The following is a 23233-nucleotide window of genomic DNA, read 5'->3' as shown; positions in this document are numbered from 1 at the left end:
AGGTTTCCAGGTAGCTGATCATCAAGTGTGTGGTACAGGCTCTGTCCTACAGTCTTAGAGGGGCAGGGGTGGTTGGCGTATATACCCATACCTGATTGCAGCAGGGGGTCACGCTCTGAACAAGGCAGGGGGCTGAGAACTGACCCCCCAGTGTCTCTGAGGAAAGCACGTCCCTGTTCCCTAGAGTGTGCAGGTGGGTAGGTTCTGCAGGTGGACCATGGGCATCCAAAGTTTTTGGTTGTAAGGAGTGGGAGGTACCAGTTATCTTTGGACCGCTGTTGCGGGTGGCTGGGTGACCTGAGTGGAGCTACCAGTCCTTAGGTCCCTGATATGGGTAGGTGGAGACCTTGTTTAATAGGCAAAGCAATGTCAAACACCCACCTCTCCACCGCACAGCTGAAATGGTTGGAGTCTGCCAACAAGGGCCTACTCTCCCGAAATAGGCCCACCCACACAGATCCATGCAGAAGGGAAAGGTGCTCAAAGTCCACAGACGGTTTATGCCTGGACAGGAGCCACTTCTGTCCTGAGTTTCCCTGGTTAATGGAGCTAGCAAATTGTCTTTTCCCCCAAATGCAATTTTTTTTCCTTCCCCAAGGCCAGGAGGATGGCTCTAGGTGTTCAACAGTGCCTATCTCAGGCCCAGGGAATTCAGCCGCTGAAGCTGGTTTGTGGGTGGGTGGGGGGGGTGGCGCCATAAAATACACACAAGTACTTAGCTTTTGCCGAGAGCGCCGTTCTCCTCAGGTTCCGGAGGTGTGAGTGGGCTGTGTGGCTAGCTGCTTCTCCCTGAGGAAACTGCGGCCGCACGCTAGGACCAGCCCGCTGCCGCCACTGCCGCTCCAGGAATGGTGCCTGGGGGCTCCCCGTGATTTAGGTCCAGTAACATCTCTCCCCTTCTGAAAGGTTTCTTCCTCCCCCTACCCCTCAGTTCATTTTCTAAGCTTGCCTTTGAAGCTTAGGGCTCCCAGCTTGTCACAAATATACTCGTTTCTCTTGTTTTTTTGGGTCTTTGTTGTAAAGAGGGCTCGCTGGAACTGTCTGTCTATTCCGCCATCTTGGCTCCGCCTCTCTTGATTTGTTTAGTTTTAACTACACTTTGGAGCTATTTATGACTTTTGTCCATTTCAATACCTTATGCTAGTTTGGTGTTTCTCAATCTTGTATCATTAACAAGCAGAAGACTCAATACAACTAGGCAGTGCTCGGTTACCACCACTGACTGCTCTGACAGGGATCCAGCCCTGGGGCAGGGATTGGAAGGTAGGAGGGAACAGGAAAGCTGGTAATAGGGGACCCAGAGTTGAGGATGGAGAGTGTTAATTTGTCATGGGGTTGTTAACCAATGTCACAGAGCAATGTGTGTACTGTTTGATAAGAAAATAGTTTGTTCTGTAAACCTTTCATCTAAAACTCAAAAAAAAAAAAAGTAAAAGAACAAGCAGAAGATTTGGAGGTTAGGAGTCTAGTGTTCAAGTTTCATAACATTAATTTGTTGTTAAACCTTGAACAATTCACAGCACCTTTCAGGTCCCCAGCTAATCTGTTTAAATAAAATAGGGATGATAATATGGCCAGCTGTTACATCATCACTGGAGGATTACACAGTGAAGTCCAGGCACGAGGAAGAGATGGGCCAAAATACTAAATATGATTATGTGTGCATTTATATTTTGCTTACGTATTTGTATCTGGATTTCAAAACCAATAGTGAAAACTGATTTTTGGAATGTTTATTACCGTTAGTAACAGTCTCAACAAACAAGAAAGGGCATCACAAAGGTAACTATTAGTTTTAAAACAGTTTGTTTCTCATGTTTTCATAAATTACCTAGCAAAGATTCTACGTTGAAATTGTATTTGAAAAAATGAGAAAAGAAACTAAGATTTAAGGGGGAGGGAAGGGACATATTTAAATAAAGGTAAGACCCTTTGCATAAACATTCATTAGTACTGAAATCTGTGCACGCTGTTCATAGAGGCTCCATTAACTAGCTTCCTGACCAAAAGCAAGCTCTTTATATTGTGCTTCAGATACTCTCACTGTTCTAGTAAGAGTGTGTTGTTAGTATGTTGTTATTATTATTGTTAGTATGAGATTATAAATATGAAAGTAACATATAAAGCTAACGATGAACTTCACCATTTGGGACCAGCTCATAGGAAAAACATGTTCCATCACTAGACTCTATCCTCCCTATCTCTGGCCTCAGTTAAAAGGAAGTGACTACTTTGATAACTTCCCTAACTTCCCCAGTTCTTAGTATACGTCTAGATTGTCAGAGGGACGTTATGGTTAAGCCATTTCTCTATATTGGATCAGAGGCTGAAGTAACCTATGAACTCCAGAGATCACTTCTTCCTTTATAAGTCTGAGAACTTTTACATCCTGCTTCCCACACCTGAGGATTTTTACGCTGTACCATTTTACTCTGGTACTCTCAGCATCTTGCCCAGGATCACATATCTAATTAATATACAATAAAAAGAGAAAAAGAAGGAAAAAAAAAAAAAAAACAGAATCATCCCTTTTATACTTGGCTACAGATGGTATTTAAGGTAAGAATAACAGACTAACCCAAAAGAGAATGGAAATTTTTATTTTACAAACAAATAAGCAAAATACTACTATTGAATTGACCTTGATGTCACACTCTGAATTCATACTTTGCTGTTGAATTTTCCCAGTTCACCAACTAATTCCATTACCAACAGACTGAACCTGTCTGTGGAGAAGCATAGATGAGATTTAACCATGAGGAGAGAGATGGCTGTCAAGACAAAGGAAAGAAAGTGACTATAGCTGTTTCAAGTTCTTTTTCTCCTTTGGAAATGTTCTCCATGGCCATGTGACACTTAAAACAAAGACTATGACTGTCCTGGCCAGAAAAGAAGGATAAAGCTGTATCATAGAGAATTGTGGACAATACTTCTACCTTCACCCTGTAATATCCATGTCGCTTGGAGAGGTCTGGCTACACCAAGCTATTCTTTGCAATAGCATTCAAAGTCCTTACTTTGGTCACATCTGTTACCTTTAGAGAATATTCTGAGTTAGAAAGTGAGGCTCCCATGGAAACACAGAAATTTCTGCAAAAGAAATAGCAAAGGAACAAATAATTACATAAGTTATTAGGAGAGGCTCTCACTAAATGAGCCTCCCTCGTGGTACTTCATTTTACAGGCTAGTTCGCAGCTAAGAGCAAGGGAAGATCAAAGGCCCTGGGAACTACCATATTCCATAATTTTCGTTACTTTAATTACTTGAAACATCTAGTAGCCAAATCTACCAGACAGTATACTTGATTTTCTATCTGGGAATATAAGTTTTAAGGCTCTCTTTTTACATCTTATTTTTTTCTAACCTATAAATAAAAGCAATCAACTACCAACTATTAAATTATAGCGATTCTATCAAGTATAATAAAAAGACACGTAATAGTTATAATTCCTCAATGGTGATGTAATTTCAAAAGAACTGAAAATAGAGAGCAAAGGTAAGGGAAAACTAAGAGTTAAAGTTATGAGGGATAAAGATGACTTTGATTCTTCCATCCTTACACCATAGTTTTTACCTTTGCTAAACGAAAGCACAAGCAAATGGGCACACACACATATTTGACTCATTTGAAGCTCAGCTGTTGAATTAAAACTTATTATTATTTGGTCTAAGTTCAGCAATGACTTAAGGATATAGAGGTTCAACTATGTTCAGAAAAGTGTGGTTATTTAAGGCAAGACAAGAACGATTTTAAAAATGGTTTTCAACTGCAAAAATGACTGCAATACTTACAGTACTATTCCATTAACTAAGGCTTTCTTACTTGGGGAAGTAAAGATTAATTTCATGCCTTCTTCTATGAGTCAAAGAACACATTTTTACCGAAACTTCATTCCTGAGTCTCTGGCAGACCGGGCAGAACAGTGGAATTCTGTAGCACCTGAACCCTCAAGGATCCTTTGCAGATTTCTCTCAGTTATGCCACCTCCTGTTGGAAAGAGTAAAATAAGTAGAATAGAATTTTTCATAGAACTTAATGAATAATAATGACTGCTTGCTCTACTGAAATTTTTCATTAATTCAAGAATTACAATCTCCCTACTAAGCTAGAATGAGATTAGAAAAGAATGATAAAAGACAAAGACTAAAGGCTCTAGAGAAGAACTGTTAAGGTCATAGAACCTATATGGCGGAATCTTGTATGTGCATTGGTTTATATAACAATGCTCTACACTAGTGACTTTAAATCAAAAAAATTATTCTATGGCAAGGGTTCAATGGGCTTGAAGAAAATCATTAAGTGTTCCATCTCTGCTCTCCCCTCAGTTAAAGCAAAATCAAATTCAAACAAAAGGTAAGAATAGGCTTGAGGAAGAAGTCTAATGGCACAGCCTCAGAGAGAAGTGTCTGAAACGGAGAACCCTGGAGGCCCAGGATTCAAAAAGTGTGTTGACCTCACTGGAAATGAGAATAATGTAAGGCATTACACACATTATTCATTACCGTACTGCACCAATTTTTTATTTCATTTCACAGAAGAATCTCATTCTACTTTGTAAAACTGCACAGTCAAGTACTTTATGATGGGTCATTTGTTCTGATGAACAAAATTCTTCTGCTGTTAAATGCTCTTAAGCATTTAGATATCAAGAATCACATTCTGAATGAGAATGATAGATGATAAATATGAAATTCCTTTATTCATCTTTATAGCCTTCTCACCTAGTATATAGAATATACTCAATAAATATTTTTGAATGACCGATTAAATACATACTTTGTATCTCAGGCTATTCAAGTAGGTGAAGTAACTTGTTTTTACACACTCTTCAGACTCATTAACTTGGCTTTTTTTCCTTGGTGGTACAGTAATATCACTGGCCTTAAGAAGTAGAACATAGACTGTGAAAGCAGATTTAGACGGGAATCCTGGCTCCACCATTGTAGCTCTTCACAGCTGAGTGATTTTAGATAAATTATTTAAATCCACTGAGCCTCTATTTTTTCACCAATAAGAGGGGTAATGCTACCTACCTCTCGAGCATATTGTAAGGATTAACGTAAGAGATAAATATGTTATTTCCTTGTCATGAAAAATATGTGGCCACTGAAACACGTTACTCAGTTATCAGCAACTTTAATATATAGGTGATACATTTTCCAAACACAGACTAATACACCTTAAAAGTACCACAGAGAACAACTAGTTCAATATCCTCTTTATACATAAGGAAAAACTGGAGCCTAAGTATGTTGTAAGCTCCATTATGAAAGCCGCTAGGGGGCAACTACTATGTTCTATTCATCTTTATATTTTTCAATGATAAGCACACATTAAGCATTCAAGTTGACTTGCCTAGGAATTTTTTAATTGCTGGTACATATTTACCAGAAATTGTAATGACTGTTTACAGCTCTATTCTATGAAGACCTCAAATAAATGGAATACTTCATATTCATTTCTGTTATTTTCATATCTGTCACAGAATCTGGTGTATAATTAGCATTTTCTAGGTAAGGTTTGTTAAACAAATTAATCACATCTCCCAACTTAGGAACAGGTTAAACCTCTTGAGGAAGTAAGTTTCTTATGTAACTCTGTACCCAGAGTTACATATTAAGCAAAGACACTCTTAATATTAACACTGTCCAAGTCTGAATTTTGAGACCATTTCAAGTACACATTTGATGAATTGAACCCTAATGGCCGAAGACCAGATGAGTTGTGGAAGGCCATCATACACGAAGAAAGCAAAAGGTCATTTAAAAGACAGGAAAGACCAAAATGGATGTCAGAAAAGACTCCAAAACTTGTTCTTTTTTTTTTAACGTTTATTGTGCTTTAAGTGAAAGTTTACAAATCAAGTCAGTCTCTCATATAAAAATTTATATACACCTTGCTATATACTCCTAATTGCTCTCCCCCAATAAGACAGCCCACTCCCTTCCTCCACTTTTTTCGCGTCCATTCCGCCAGCTTCTGACCTCCTCTGCCCTCTCGTCTCTCCTCCAGAAAGGAGATGCCAACATAGTCTCATGTGTCTACTTGACCCAAGAAGCTCATTCTTCACAAGCATCATTTTCTATCCCATTGTCCAGTCCAATCCCTGGCTATGGGAATGGTTCCTGTCTTGGGCTAACAGAAGGTCTGGGGAACATGACCACCATGGTCCTTTCTAGTCTCAGCCAGACCATTTAGTCTGGTCTTTTTATGAGAATTTGGGGTCTCCCTCCCACTGCTCTTCTGCTCCCTCAGGGGTTTTCTGTTATGTTCCCTGTCAGGGCAGTCATCGGTTGTAGCCAGACACCATCTCGTTCTTCAGGTCTCAGGCTGATGTAGTCTCTGGTTTATGCGCCCCTTTCTGTCTCTTGGGCTCATAATTACCTTGTGTCTTTGGTGTTCTTCATTCTCCTTTGCTCCAGGTGGGTTGAGACCAATTGATGCATCGTCGACAGTCTCTTGCTAGCATTTAAGACCCCAGACGCCACTCTCCAAAGTGGGATACAGAATGTTTTCTTAATAGATTTTATTATGCTAATTGACTTAGATGTTCCCTGAGACCATGGTCCCCAAACCCCTGTCCTTGCTATGCTGGCCTTCAAAGCATTCAGTTCATTCAGGAAACGTCTTTCCTTTTGGTTTAGTCCAGTTGTGCTGACCTTTCCTGTATTGTATGTTGTCTTTCCCTTCACCTAAAGTAGTTCTTATCTACTATCTAATTAACTTTTTTTCTTTCCTCTCCCTCCCTCCCTACCTCCCTCCCCCTTCTCGTAACCATCAAAGAGTATATTCTTCTCTGTTTAAACCGTTTCTTGGGTTCTTAAAATAGTGGCGTTATACAATATTTGTCCTTTTGCAACTGACTCATTTCACTCAGCATAATGCCTTCCAGATTCTTCCATGTTATGAACTGTTTCACAGGTTCATCACTGTTCTTTACCGATACGTAATATTCCACTGTGTGAATATACCATAATTTATTTATCCATTCATCCGTTGATGGACACCTTGGTTGCTTCCATCTTTTTGCTATTGTAAACAGTGCTCCAATGAACATGGGTGTGCATATATCTGTTTGTGTAAAGGCTCTTATTTCTCTAAGATATATTCCAAGGAGTGGGATTGCTGGATCATATGGTAGTTCTAGCTTTTAAAGAAAGCACCAAATCAATTTCCAAAGTGGTTGTACCATTTTACATTCCCACCAGCAGTGTGTAAGTGTTCCAGTCTCTCCACAACCTCTCCAACATTTCTTAGTGTTTTTTGGATTAATGCCAGCCTTGTTGGAGTGCGATGGAATCACATCGTAGTTTTGATTTGCATTTTTCTAACAGTTAATGATCATGAGCATTTCCTCATGTATCTTTTAGCTACCTGAATGTTTTCTTTAGTGAAGTGTCTGTTCATATCTTTTGCCCATTTTTTAACTGGGTTATTTGTCTTTTTGTAGTAGAGTTTTTGCAGTATCATGTAGATTTTAGAGATCAGGTGCTGATCAGAAATGTCATAGCTAAAAACTTTTTTCCCACTCTGTAGGTAATCTTTTTACTCTTTTGGTGAAGTCTTTGGATAAGCATAGGTGTTTGATTTTTAGGAGCTCCCAGTTATCTGATTTCTCTTCTGCATTGTTAGTAATGTTTCGTATACTGTTTATGCCATGTATTAGGGCTCCTAACGTTGTCCCTATTTTTTCTTCCACGATCGTTATCGTTTTAGATTATATATTTAGGTCTTTTATCCATTTTGAGTTTGTTTTTGTGCATGGTGTGAGGTATGGGTCTTGTTTCATTTTTTTTGGCAGATGGATATCCAGTTACGCTAGTACCATTTGTTAAAGAGACTGTCTTTTCCCCATCTAACTGATTTTGGGCCTTTGTCAAATATCAACTGCTCATATGTGGATGGATTTATGTTTAGATTCTCAATTCTGTTCCACTGGTCTATGTATGTGTTGCAAAACTTGTTCTTGAATGTTAAGTAGCTAAAGCAAAGAACTGAAAAGAAGATTTAAAAGGGCAGCTCAAGAAGACAAAGTAAAGTAAAAATGAAATGAAATGTGCAAAGACCTGGGGTTAGAAAACTAAAAGGGAAGAACACGCTCAGTATTTCACAAGCTGAAAGAACTGAATTAAAAACTTCATTTGTGATACTTTAGGACGCTACAGGGAAAATACTGAATGACACAGGATGCATCAAAAGAAGTTGGAAAGAATATAGAATCACTGCACCAAAAAGAATTGGTCAATGTTCAACCATTTCAGGAGGCAGCATATGATCAAGAACCAATGGTACTGAACGAAGAAGCCTAGCTGCACTGAAGGGAATGGTGAAAAACAAGGCTCCAGGGATTTACTGAATACCAACTGAGATATTTCAACAAATGGATATAGCACTGGAGGTGATCACTCATTGTCATGGATTAAATTATGTCCCCCCAAAAATGTGTGTATCAACTTGGTTAGGCCATGATTCCCAGTATTCCGTGGTTGTCTTCCATTTTCTGATTGTAATTTTATGTTAAAAAGGATTAGCGTGGGATTGTAACACCACCCTTACCCAGCTCACATTCCTGATCCAGTATAAAGGGAGTTTCCCTGGGGTGCGGCCTGCATCACCTTTTCTCTTTCAAGAGATAAAAGGAAAGGGAAACAAACAGAGAGTTGGGGACCTCATACCACCAGGAAAGCAGTACCAGGAGCAGAGTGTGTCCTTTGGACATGGGGTCCCTGCACCTGAGGAGCTCCTCAACCAGGGGAAGACTGATGATAAGGAATCTTCCTCCAGTGCTGACAGACAGAGAAAGCCTTCCCCTGGAGCTGACACCCTGAATTTGGACTTGTAACATACTAGAGTGTGAGAGAATAAATTTCTCTTTGTTAAAGCCATCCGCTTGTGGTCTTTCTGTTATAGCAGTACTAGATAACTAAGACACTCGTCTATGCTATGAAATTTGGAAGACAGTTACCTGGCCAACTGACTGAAGGAGATTCATATCTGTGCCCATTCCAAAGCAAGGTGATCCAACAGAATGCAGAAATTATCAAAGAATATCATTAATATCACACACAAACCAGACTATATGAAGAAGAACGGGGCATCAGGTTTGAAGGAAGGCTCATTAACAACCTGCAATTTGCAGATGACATAAGCTTGCTTGCTGAAAGTGAAGAGGGATTGAAGCACTTACCGATGAAGATGAAGGACTACACCCTTCAGTATGGATTGCACCTCTACATAAAGAAAGCAAAAATCCTCACAACTGGACCAATAAGCGACATCATGATAAATGGAGAAAAGACTGAAGTTGTTAAGGATTTCATTTTACTTGGATCCACAAAGCCATGGAAGAAGCAGTCAAGAAATCAAATGACATATTGCACTGGGCAAATCTGCTGTAAAAGATCTCCTTAAAGTGTTGAAAAGCAAAGATATCACTTTGAGGACTAAGGTGTCCCTGACCTAAGCCATGATATTTTCGATCACCTCATATGCATGCAAAAGCTAGACAATGAATAAAGAAGAAAAATTGACACCTTTGAATTATGGTGTTGGCAAAGAATACTGACTATACCACGGACTGCCTGAAGAATGAACAAATCTGTCTTGGAAGAAGTACAGCCAGAATGCTCCTTAAAAGGATGGTGAGACTTTGTCTCACAAATTTTGGACATGTTATCAGGAGGGACCAATCCCTGGAGAAGGACATCATGCTGAGTAGAGGGTCAGCGAAAAAGAGGAAGACCCTTGACAAGATGGACTGACACAGTGGCTGCAACAATGGGCTCAAGCATAACAATGACTGTGAAGATGGCACAGGATTGGGCAGTGTTTCATTCTATGGTACACAGGGTTGCTGTGAGTCAGAACTGACTGGACAGCACATAACAAGAAGAAGTCTGGATATTAGTTATTGAAGTGAAAAAAAAAAACATTTAGTCTTAAACAGAAACGTATCAGATTTAAATCTTCCCTGATTAACATGTCATTGTTGTCATGTGCCAAGTTGATTCTGACTCACAGCAACCCTCTATGACAGAGCAGAACTGCCCCCATAGGGTTTCCTAGGCTATAATCTTTATGGAAGCAGATCACCAGGTCTTTTCTACTGTGGAACCACTGGTGGGTTCAAACTGCCGGCCTTTGGGTTAGCAACTAAGTGCTTAACCATTGCACTGCCAACGCTCTGATTAATCAATTAAAGGGCTTTAATTTGACAGATAGTATATGTTTTCTATCTGCTCATGTTTCAGGGACTTGCTACAGGTCAAAGCCTTCCTAAATTTCTGATAATATCCCTCTTCTTGGTCTCTCTTGACAAGTTGCCTTTTATCTGGCTGTCACCATTTAAACCCTATGGTCATTTGCTGCATCACTGGTAATGAATGGCCACTGTGTACTTTGTGATGTGATGTCAAATAAAGTATATGGACTCACCCATGAAATATTCTGATCAAAAGCATTTAACCAGATTATAATCAAACCATATAATCTAACCACCAGTTTATAGGAAATATAGAGACTAGAAGAACAAGTTAAGCCCTATCAAAAGCAAAGAGTCTGATAAATCCAGAAAATAGGATGCTCCGTATGATAAGTGATCCAGCTTCTTTTAATGTCCTTTTTTTAAAAAGCAAGAAAAAGAAAAGGAGAACTTCTATATTAAAAGATATTACATGTCTTGGGTACAAACCTAATGGTGGAATTTTTATGTCAATGGTGGTTCATGTTTAACTTTTTTTTTTTAATATAATTTTTATTGTGCTTTAAGTGAAAGTTTACAAATCAAGTCAGTCTGTCACATATAAGCTTATATACACCTTACTCTATACTCCCACTTACTCTCCCCCTAATGAGTCAGCCCGCTCCCTCCATCCAGTCTCTCCTTTCATGACGATTTTGCCAGTTTCTAACCCTGTCTACCCTCCTATCTCCCCTCCAGACAGGAGATGCCAACACAGTCTCAAGTGTCCACCTGATACAAGTAGCTTACTCTTCGTCAGCATCTCTCTCCAACCCATTGTCCAGTCCCTTTCATGTCTGATGAATTGTCTTCCGGAATGGTTCCTGTCCTGGGCCAACAGAAGGTTTGGGGACCATGACCGCCGGGATTCTTCTGGTCTCAGTCAGACCATTAAGTTTGGTCTTTTTATGAGAATTTGGGGTCTGCATCCCACTGTTCTCCTGCTCCCTCAGGGGTTCTCTGTTGTGCTCCCTGTCAGGGCAGTCATTGGTTGTGGCCGGGCACCATCTAGTTCTTCTGGTCTCAGAATGATGTAGGTCTCTGGTTCATGTAGCCCTTTCTGTCTCTTGGGCTCACATTTATCGTGTGACCTTGGTGTTCTTCATTCTCTGTTGATCCAGGTGGGTTGAGACCAATTGATGCATTTTAGATGGCCGCTTGTTAGCATTTAAGACCCCAGACGCCACATTTCAAAGTGGGATGCAGAATGATTTCATAATAGAATTATTTTGCCAATTGACTTAGAAGTCCCCTTAAGCCATAGTCCCCAAACCCCCGCCCTTGCTCCACTGACCTTTGAAGCATTCAGTTTATCCCGGAAACTTCTTTGCTTTTGGTCCAGTCCAGTTGAGTTGACCTTCCATATATTGAATATTGTCCTTCCCTTCACCTAAAGTAGTTCTTATCTACTAACTAATCAGTAAATAACCCTCTCCCACCCTCCCTCCCTCCCCTCCTCGTAACCACAAAAGAATGTGTTCTTCTCAGTTTATACTATTTCTCAAGATCTTGTGATAGTGGTCTTATACAATATTTGTCCTTTTGCCTCTAATTTCACTCAGCATAATGCCTTCCAGGTTCCTCCATGTTATGAAATGTTTCACAGATTTGTCACTGTTCTTTATCGATGCGTAGTATTCCATTGTGTGAATATACCATAATTTATTTAACCATTCATCCGTTGATGGACACCTTGGTTGCTTCCAGCTTTTTGCTATTGTAAACAAAACTGCAATAAACATGGGTGTGCATATATCTGTTCGCGTAAAGGCTCTTATTTCTCTAGGGTATATTCCGAGGAGTGGGATTTCTGGGTTGTATGGTAGTTCTATTTCTAACTTTTTAAGAAAGCACCAAATCGATTTCCAAAGTGGTTGTACCATTTTACATTCCCACCAGCAGTGTATAAGAGTTCCAATCTCTCCGCAGCCTCTCCAACATTTATTATTTTGTGTTTTTTGGATTAATGCCAGCCTTGTTGGAGTGAGATGGAATCACATCGTAGTTTTAATTTGCATTTCTCTAATGGCTAATGATCGAGAGCATTTTCTCATGTATCTGTTAGCTGCCTGAATATCTTCTTTAGTGAAGTGCGTGTTCATATCCTTTGCCCACTTTTTGATTGGGTTGTTTGTCTTTTTGTGGTTGAGTTTTAACAGAATCATATAGATTTTATAGATCAGGCGCTGGTTGGAGATGCCATAGCTGAAAATTCTTTCCCAGTCTGTAGGTGGTCTTTTTACTCTTTTGGTGAAGTCTTTAGATGAGTCATGTCTAACTTTTGAGGAAGCATCATTTATTGCTGGAGGGAAAAAAGACATTAAGAAAGATAACAATCAAATGCTATGCTTGTTCCTTGATTGGAATCTTGGTTTGAACAGACGGCAGTAGAAAACTTTCTGGGGACAATTGCAGAAAGGTGAGTGTGGGCTGAGTATTAAATGGTATTAGAGAATTAATGTGTTGATAGGTATGATTATAAGTATTGTGGTTATACAGAAAAACACCACCCCCTTTTTTTTAGAGATCATATATCACAATACTTTTGATTCAGCTTTAAAATACCTCAAGAAAAAAAGATGAAGGAAACACTGCAAAGTGTTAAATCTAGGGGATTGGTATATGAATATTCATCATACTATTTTTTACTTTTTTATATGTTTGATAAATTTAACAATAAAAAGAAAAAATTAAGATTGCCTTTTGTATTTGTCTGATTCTAGAGCACTTTAATTATTTAAAAACTGCCCCATCTGTTCATTTCTAATGAGCCATCATGTATCTAGTTAATCTTATGGATATCATCAAGAGCATATGATCAAATTATCGTGGATAAACAGATGAATAGACAAATTATGGTACACACACACAATGGAATACTACACAATGATAAAGAACTATGACGAATCCTCGAAACACCTACAACATGGATGAATTTGGAGAGCATTATGCTGAGTGAAATAAGCCAGTCACAAAAGGATAAATATTGTACGAGACCTCTATTATAAGAACTCAAGAAAAGGCTTACACACAGAAAAAAAAACATCCTTTGATGGTTACGAGGGTGGGAAGGGAGAGGGAGGGGAAATCACTAACTAGATAACAGACAAGTGTTAACTTTGGTGAAGGGAAGGAAAACACACAATATAGGGGAAGTTAGCAAAACTGGACCAAAGTCAATGCATAGAAGTTTCCTAGACACATGCAAACACTTTGAAGAACCAAGTAACTGGGGGTGGGGGCTGGGGACCACAGTCCTGGGGAACAGCTAGGTCAATTTGCGTAACATGGTTCATGAAGAAAACGTTCTACATTCCACTTCAGTGAGTAGCGTCTGGGGTCTTAAAAGCTTGTGAGCGGCCATCTAAAATATATCTATTGGTCCCATCCAGAGCAAAGGAGAATGAAGAAAACCAAAGACACAAGGAAAACATTTGCCCAAAGGACTAAAGGACCACATGAACCAGAGACTCCACCAGCCTGAGAACAAAGAACTAGACGCTGCCCAGCTACCACCAACAGTAGCTCTGACAGGGATTACAACAGAGAGTCCTGGACAGAACAGGAGAAAAAATGTAGAACAGAATTCAAATTCATGAAAAGAAACCAGACGTACTGGTCTGACAGAGACTGGAGGAATCCCTGAGACTATGGCCCCTGGACACTATGCTAACTCAGAAATGAAACCATTCCCAAAGCCCACTTATCAGACAAAAATTAGATAGGCCTATAAAACAAAAAATAACACACATGAGGAACATGCTTCTTAGTTCAATCAAATATACGAGACCAAATGGGCAATTCCTATCCATAAGTAAGATGAGAAAGCAAGAAGGGATAAGAACTGGACAAATGGACACAGAAAACCCATGGTGAGAAGGGGGAGCATGCTGTCACATTGTAGGGACTGCAACCAATGTCACAAAACAATATGTGTATAAATTTTTGAATGAGAAATTAACTCGAGCTGTAAATTTTCACCTAAAGCACAATTAAAAAAAAAAAATTAGTGTGGCTACAAGAAAGAATTCGGAGATCAGAGATCTTCAGAAACCGAGAGAGTATTATATTTACCCAGGGATGTGACGTAAATGCTAGCTTAACAATTAAACCTAAATGCTTGTTAACAACTAGGACATTTGGCCCTAACACACTGAGGCAGCATCAAACGTGTGTGCCTCACTAGAGATGGCTATCACATTCACAGAATTCTATACCATGGGAGAGCAAACATGGAGAAACCCCAATCCCAATCTACCTCTTTATTTGCTCTTCTCTGAGATAATTCCTGCCAGAATGTTCTCTTCTAAAGCCCCCTTCTCTAAAGTTTCTAATTCCAGCATACCACCACCACCATTAGTTGTTGTGGAGTTGATTCCAACTCATGGTGACCCCATGTATGTCAGAGTAGAACTATGCACTACAGGATTTTCAATGGCTAAATTTTTGGACGCAGATCACCAGGCCTTTCTTCCAAGATGCCTCTGGGTGATCTCGAACCTCCAACCTTTTGGATAGCACCTCAGCACGTTAACCATTTGCTCCACCCAGGAACTTTGATTCCAGCACAGATCACCCAATCTTAAACATTTTAATCAATGTTCTCTCTAAACACCATGTACTAATACTTTCTCCCATATTTTCCTGCCTCCTTTGCTCTTCCTCTACTACAGTTCAGTGTTATAGCTAGTGAATGGATATATAAATAAATACCTGGCATTACCACAATCCTGCCTTTTGCCTGAAAAAAGAAAAAAAAAAAAGGTAAATTTTAATATCTTTTTTTAAAATGGGATAAGGCAGTGAGAACAAAAACATGAGTTAAAGTATATTAAATTTTAAAAACTACTACTAATGTCTAATTTTTAATAGATCTCTATTTCTTTGGAATCTTGAGTAAGCAAATGTACAGTATAGTAGCGTTTTCTATCCAGAAAGTTATATTATATTGCTTTTAAAGACTTGTACTGTTATGAACACAAATAAGAGAATCCAATATAAATACTAGATAATCACACCACCTTCAGAAAAGTCATTACTGAAATATGACACTAATTAAATTCTGAGTTCTTGGTACACAATGGGATCGAAGTGGTTGAATTTAAATAAGGGTCCCCCTGAAAAGAAAGAGCATAGGCCTAATTCTAAGGTGACTGAAAGAAAAAAAGATCCACTTAAATCCTGTATGCTCCACTACATTCCCCCTATGTTATCATACCACTTAAACAAAGCCATAGGTCCATTTAACTGGTTTCTAGGTAATAAAACTAGACTGCAAGAAGTTATTTAATTTCTAATAATTCTGGAAGATAAATACTGAAATTTATTTACTTTTATCAAAATTTTAATTCAAAGTTTCATTTCTTAAATAAGTTTTGGTAGTATACTCAGTTTCACTGAAAGTCAAAAGGAAATCATTCCATTATACAATAGATACTTGGTGGAACTATGAGAAAGCAAAATAAAAACTACATATTATGTCAAGCTCACTAATTTGCAGAATAAAATCAATCAAGTTATACGTAAATTGAATTTTTTCACGTATGTGTTCCCCGAAATGAATTTTTAATGCTGGACCAGCCAATCCTGCATCCCGTCACAACTCCAAGTCGTTTGCCTCAACTGTTCTGCCTGTGTATTTAGAACCGGATATAGAATCTTTAATTGAGTGCTATTGAACTACAGTAAAAATGAGATCAAGAATCATGTATAACTTAGCTTCTTTTTCCATAAAAAAATGAAATATTCAATTAATGTATTCAATAAACATAATAAATGTTGAAAAAGATACTTAGTTCTATATAATATTCAGTTAAGATAAATGAGAAAATGGAAAGATTGGCTTAGTGCGAGGAGGAGAAAATGGGGAAAAAGGAGAGGTACAGTATGTAAGCTGAGAAGAAGGCAAGAAGGGAAAAGAAGAAAGGATGGAAGAGAGCAGAAGGGAACAGAAACAGAAGGACAGGAATAGAGCAAAAAGTAGCTAACACCAGAAATAACAAATGCAAAGAAGGGAAGAGTAGCAGACAGTCTAGTAGGGAGGGAAAGGTCATGAGCAGAGGAAGACACGACTCTCCCCGCTACTTTTAACGTGAGTTATAGATTCTTCAATGTGCGCTAAGTAATTATCAGTGTAAAGTTAAGGTGAGCATTCAGTATGATTGTCTGTTGAGGATCTGCATGTAATGGCAACAAACTCTGTAAAACCTTTTGCCATCAAGTTGATTCTGACTCATAGAGACCCTCTATGGCAGAGTAGAACTGTCCCATAGGGTTTCCAAGGAGCAGTTGGTGGATTTGAACTGCCAACCTTTTCGTTAGCAGCCGAGCTCTTAACCACTGCCCCACCAGGCCTCCTGGCCACAAACTTCATCATAGCTCCAAAAAGCTTGATATTGAAGAAGCCATCCTGAAAAACGGATTCCAAATTTTTTTTTAGTTTAAAAGAAAAGATAAGAAATAATAATATGCTGGTGCAAAAATGGAAAGAGATAGATAAATAAGTTGAAAAAAGTAGTCATACAAAAATCAACAGATTGCTATTGGTTTAGCTGCATATCATATCAAGGTGTAAAAAAAATCTTTTTGTAGAGTATGAGTCAACGACACAATCATGCCCTCCACTAAGCAAAATCAGAACCTCTCCCCACCCCACAGACTAGTATTTAAGTAACAGGCTTAATAAAACGGTCAAAAGTGACCTCAAGCCACAACTTCTGGTACATCTGTCACTGAAATGACACACTATTTTTCATGTAGGCTGAGTTATATGCCATTTTGGAAAGGTAGCTCCAAAATTACAAAAATATATGTATATATATATATATATATATATATATATAATTTGTGAAAAAATCTGTAGACTATCATTTTGTAGATAGTTCAGAGAACCCTCTTCTGACCAATTTTTTTTAACCCTCATCAAACTGATCTATCACGTAAGTGTTTATCAAATGCCATTCTACTAAGTACCTACCATGTACCGGAGAGTTACAGGTATGGGGAATATTGTGGTGAACAAGACAAAAGTTCTCACTCTCATGGTGCTTACACATTCAAAGAAAAAAGACAACAGATAAGTATATTTATATAATAAATTCCAAGTACAATGAAGAAAAATAAAGCAAGTTAATGGAATAGAGAATGAAAGGGGGAAGAGGCGATTTCAGATATTTTAGTAATTGTTAGGGAAGTGGAACAAGGCTAAATTTAGTAGTCTCAAATGTACTAAAAGCATCAATGAAAGAAAAGTTCACTATCTAGAAAGCTGAAATGATTTTAGAAAAAGTGTCACATTTACCTGTTTCTTACCAAGTGAAAGTTTTCCAAAACATAGACAACCGATATTTTTGATTAGATAAATTCTATTACTTTTTTTCGCGGCCTTCTATAAAGGATTATTTAGAACTACACGCTTAGCTAAGGCTACCAAAGCATTCTAACAATATAAAGCACTTTATAAGTGTCAGACATTGTGCTATTATCTGAAGTAACCTCTTAAAACTATTCAAAAAAATTTTTTTCTTTTAGGAGGTAAGTGCTATTATTATCCTAAATTTACAGATGAGGAACCTGAGGTTTAAGATGGTTAGGTACTTTGCCCTACATCACTGGTAATAAATGGTAAAGCCAAGATTTAAACCAGGCCTGTCTAATCGCAAAGCCTGCACTTTTAATCAGTATATTATACTGGTAAGTAAGTACTTCAAGAAGTAAAGTTAGTATTCGAGAATATTTAACCAAGCTCTTTCTGCCAACCAATGATTAACCTACAAATATCACACACTCACACGTTTTGAAATGCGATACAAGACAACGGCAATTATATTTACCCTATTTTCTACTCTGTAGTGAGTAACCTTTTTAAAATGGAAGTCTGATTCATCAACTCTTCTATTTTAAAACAATTCAGACTTCCCCACTGAAATGAGGATAAAATAAAAACCCTTTAACAAGGTATTCAAGGCTCTGGATATCATTCTATTCTTCGCACTGAACATACTGGTAATTCTTCACAAACACACACACAAAACCTTGGCTACCACCGTAGTACAAATGCCCTGAACATAATATATGTACTTAATAAATATTTATAAAATCATTAAGTCCCAAACTAGCAAAGCCACATCAGATCCTTAAGCAAAGTTTCAGAAAGTTATTTTCATGGCAATAGAGAAGTGGACATAAAATTACTTTCAGATAATTAAAATAATTTTCAGATAATTAGACGTCCACATAGGATAAATAATATCACTAACAATAGCAGCAACGATAATATAAACTGACATGTATTAAGGTATACATGCCAAGCACTGGTGCTACTGTCTTTTACGTATCTTATTTCTACCAACTCTTAGAGCAACCATATAGAGTTATTAAAACTTTCTCAATTTCACACACGAGAAAGCAAACTTAAAGGTTAGTAACCTACTCAATATTACACAGCAAATAAGTGTCAAATCTGAGTCTCAAACCCGGAACTCTCTGATCTCACAGTCCATATTGTAGATCATAATTTAGAATGTCTCCACACTGGTGTCAAAGAAACATATACATACTAAGCCATCCTCTGACTGATACTCAAATGATACTAACTAGGGGACAAAAGAAAGACAGAAAGAGAGATAAAAGGAGAAGAATGTAACTTTAGTTTTGGAATATACCTCCAAATAATAATCTCAATTTTTTACAGGATTTTGATTGTACATAGGTTGAAGTGTGAAGATGTGGCTTAAAACTATGCTATACTAGATAACAGAGAAAAGGTAAAATTTGCTATGGTTATCCAAGTTAGGTCAGATCTTCAGGTACTATCTATACACCCCCTCCTCACTTACTGACATGTTAGGTTCCAAAGACCAGGTCATTATATGAAATCAGCATTATGTGAAAATGGAGGATGACCACATCAGATCACAAAATTGACAATGACTAAATAATTACATAATTATCAAATTACATCATTACATAACTGCCAAATTACATCATTACATAACTGCCAAGCCACTGAAAATCATGGTCCAACCAAGCTGACATATAATCTTAACTATCACAGCCAGCATTACTCTCACCTTCGCCTTGGCATTCATTACTGCCAGACATACATTGTTAGTACATAAAATAGGTAGGTAGTAGATTTTTTACTATTGTCATAAATGTGAAATGTCAGATAAAGAGATAGCTGTTAAGTGAGGAGAAGGTATAATTTGAAAAGCCTTGGTTACTAAAAAGCACTCATGTGAAAGAAATAAGGATTACGTAACTATATTACTGCTTGCTTCTTCCTACAGAGTAATTACAAAATCAGTAATTACTTTTACAACCTAGTTGAACAATAGAATGTCAGAAGTAACTGCAACAGAGTCTTAGGAAGAAAGGAAAGAAACTGTGTGTACCTGATCTATGAGTCGCTTTATTAGGGGTAGCCCTTCTAGTGCTGAACTGTCACATCCACTGGTCAATACTCGTTCAAATCCCAGAGTTAAGAGGGTTTCTAGAGCTGCCACTGGATCACGAACCATGTCAAAGGCTGAAATAAATAAAATTAATTTGAATTTTGGACAGATATTCTGTAATGCAGTGTTTTCCAAAATATAGTATACTTTCAGTGGTGTGCTAGACTTGGTTTATATTGGCTCTCAAGAGCCAGCTGTTAAATATTCAGAAACTTTGCAAGCCAGGTTGTTAATCTATTGGTAGTTGAAATCAGTCAAGGGGAAGTAGTTATACCACAGAAATCAGCAAATGCCACAAATCAGGGTTCTTTTTTCCCAAGAGCCAGCTTACCGGCACACCACTGTCTGCGTACCATTTTACATATGATCATTTTAGATGGTACACATTTTAACAGACATATTTACTTACATGTATAATTAGAAATAAAAATTTTCCAATTTTCAGTAGCTGTAAGCGTCTGTTTAAAATAAATTTACTTAATATTGTATTTAAAGAAAATTAAATAAACTAACATGCATGGTAAAATTACATGTGTGATATGTAAATGACTCAAATTTGGGAAACTTTGCTCTAAGGCTTCAGACAAACCAGACTAAGTAGAATGAAACATTACACTGACTAGTTCTAGAATAGGCCTTGGTTCACATTCTCATTATTGACTAATATTTTATACTAATCCACTTACCCTACATACTCAAGGCTCATAGTTTGAGACAACTGTTTACGGCCCACTGCATGAGGTTTCAATTCCATCCTACTTTCTAAGAGATGCCACCCCTTCTCAGGACCATCACAGAGGAAAGTGGCACTAGGAACCCCGAAGCAGAAAAACTACTTCCGTTTTGGTTCTCAGCACTGCTACATGACATCCAGGTTCTAATCTACGGTCAGACTGAACAGGTGCTCGTGGTCCTCTGGGATAGACCATCCCCTTTCACCCTTTAGTGCATCCAGGCAGCTAAATCTATTTCAGAGGATTTTCGTTTCTGAGTGGCAGCACCTTCTTATCAATTATTATGCTAACATACTCTCTCATTTAATACATAAGCAAAAAAAAAAAAAAAATTGTAGAACCCAGGACAATGTAAAATTGCTACACATTGTGAAAACATTAAAATATTTTTGTTAAACTTACTAGAAGAAAAAGAACAGAAATTTGATGCTGCTTTCTTAGTTTAAGAACAGAAAAATACATTCAATATGACTAGTTTACTTTTTGAATTATTTAGCATTCCAAATTTTAAGCTATGATATATTTTTTAGATAAATGTTTATTAATTTATTTTCATGTTTAAAAACTTTTTAGGGGGTACTAGGAATGGTGCCTCAAGGTGCTGGCTTTTAAGCAATTTAACATGTTTTAGTTATTGCTAATTCAAACAGTAAGTCAAAGAAAAACAGTTTTCTGGTAGTGTCATCCTCTATATAAACGAGAGTAACAAAAATGTTTTATCTCTAACATCTATAAATCAATGCAAATGCTAGTGACCACTCATATCCTAATCTTTAAATGCTCATTTAAAAGGACAGAAAACATTCAATACCTTCTCAAGCCTATCATGAAGCTAAAAAGAAAAACTAATTAAACATTTCTTTTTTTTTTTAAATGTGCAATGGTAATGCCCTCTGAATGCAAAAGTGATTCTTGTTCCCCTCTTTTACCAACACTTGGCCTAAGTATACGGGAATAATAACTACTTGATTTGCAGAGAGGAAGTATCTTTTTTATGAGAAACTATCAGATATTTTTTAGAAATTATTCTGAGGCAGAGTAGCTACCAATAATGAAAAGGAATTTTGTGCATTATAGTAGACATCTGTTTATTATCTATGCAGCATCTATTTCTTCTTTCCCCCTTCCTAAACCCAAAAAGCCAAACCCAGTGCCACTGAGTCGATTCCGACTCATAGCGACCCTATAGGACAGAGTAGAACTGCCCCATAGAGTTTGCAAGGAGCAGCTGGCACATTCGAACTGCCACCCTTTTGGTTAGCAGCCATAGCACTCAACCACTATGCCACCAGGATTTCCCCCACCCCCCCTTTTTTTTTTTTCCTGGTAGTATCCAATTCTTCTTCATCTATTTCAGGCGCCTTCAGGAAGCCGGTATTCATCTGGGAAAGCTGACCTTACTCCTAGCTCCAGGAATGACTTCGTCTGGATTAAGGGAGGAAGCACATTCCATTCCTCTGGCCACAGCAATGTATTCCTTCTGAGGCTACCCACCACCTAAGGCAATCTAATTAACAGGAATCTCAGGATTCTTCCTTGGAATGCTATGACAGGCACCTGCATTTGCAGGCAGGCTCACTCTCTCCCTCTCTGTTACATCCTCCCCTGCAATACCTACTTTTAACCACCTTTCATAACTAAAAACCAAATCCATTGCCGTTGAGTTGATTCCGACTCACAGCGACCCCATAGGACAGAGTAGAACTGCCCCATAGAGTTTCCAAGGAGCGCCTGGTGGATTCAAACTGCTAACCTTTTGGTTAAGCTGCCGTAGCACTTAATCACTATGTCACCAGGGTCTCCATTTTTCATAACTAAGGCTTTTTTTTTTTTTTTTTAAGACTTTAGAAATTGTACTTCTCTAAATTTACACCTTTTTTGTCCCAAGATCAATATAAAGAAACCAACCAGTAACACTGTAAATCTACGGAATTTTGTTCCATAAAAGGTTGTGGCATTCTGAGAAATTAGAAAACTGACACTGTTCAAGAGAACTTCTAAAATGGAAATGACTCACCTCGGTGGAAAGTCACTGGCAGAGGACGGCAAATAGCTATTAAAAGAAAGTCACAGAACAACATGAATGAAGAGATCATTACTATTATATACAGACCTCGGGAGAAAGATGTGGCAGTCTGCTTCCATAGAGATTTACAGCCTTGGAAACCCTGTGGGGTCGCTGTAAGTCAGAATCAATGCGAGGGCAGTAGGTTTGGGGGTTTTTTTACATACAGAATTCTCCACGCTAAGCTGGGCTTTTTTTTTTTTTTTTTAATAGTTTCTTCTCCTAAGAAGACAGTGAATTAAAATAATAATAAAACGGCATTCTTACAAATTCTAAAGTCTTATCTTTCCACTAATCTCTGATTTCCATATAAAAAACTGGTTATTATTCCCAAAGCCAACTCTTCAGACAGGGATTGGACTGGACTATAAGGCAGAAAATGATACTGGTGAGATGTGAGCTTCTTGGCTCAAGTAGCCACATGAGACTATGTGTACAGCTCCTGTTTGGAAGGGAGATGAGAAGGCAGAGGGGACAGAAGCTGGCTGAATAGACATGGGGAATACAGGGTGGAGAGACGGAGTGTGCTGTCTCATTATGGGGGAGTAACTAGGAGTATATAGCAAGGTGTATACAAATTTTTGTATGAGAGACTGACTTGATTTGTAAACTTTCACTTAAAGCACAATAAAAATTAAAAAAACAAAACAAAACTGGTTATTCACACCTTAGAGGCACCAGATAAAACGCTTACACTCTGACAACTACATCATTAAATTCATTATTTAAATCATGAG

General features: G+C 38.0%; 1 protein-coding gene across 2 annotated transcripts in view; it reads right to left on the bottom strand.

Annotated features, from left to right (window-relative positions):
* Positions 1–2494: 2494 nt before the first annotated feature.
* Positions 2495–23233, bottom strand: part of CUTC (cutC copper transporter) — a 32710-nt gene continuing 11971 nt past the window's right edge. Inside the window, exons 5-9 of one of the 2 annotated variants that reach the window (XM_049855568.1) lie at positions 22449–22484; positions 19638–19771; positions 14956–14983; positions 3884–3989; positions 2497–3090 (exon numbers count right to left, since the gene is read on the bottom strand). In XM_049855568.1, the coding sequence (XP_049711525.1) occupies positions 2976–3090; positions 3884–3989; positions 14956–14983; positions 19638–19771; positions 22449–22484 (419 nt within the window). In that variant the 3' untranslated portion in view covers positions 2497–2975. Of the gene's footprint in view, positions 3091–3883; positions 3990–14955; positions 14984–19637; positions 19772–22448; positions 22485–23233 lie in introns of both variants that reach the window. The other variant, XM_049855569.1, reaches the window with a different exon arrangement.

The sequence above is a fragment of the Elephas maximus genome, chromosome 16 (assembly GCF_024166365.1).
Source record: "Elephas maximus indicus isolate mEleMax1 chromosome 16, mEleMax1 primary haplotype, whole genome shotgun sequence".
Taxonomy (NCBI): domain Eukaryota; kingdom Metazoa; phylum Chordata; class Mammalia; order Proboscidea; family Elephantidae; genus Elephas; species Elephas maximus.
This window is presented reverse-complemented; position numbering and strand designations above follow the sequence as displayed.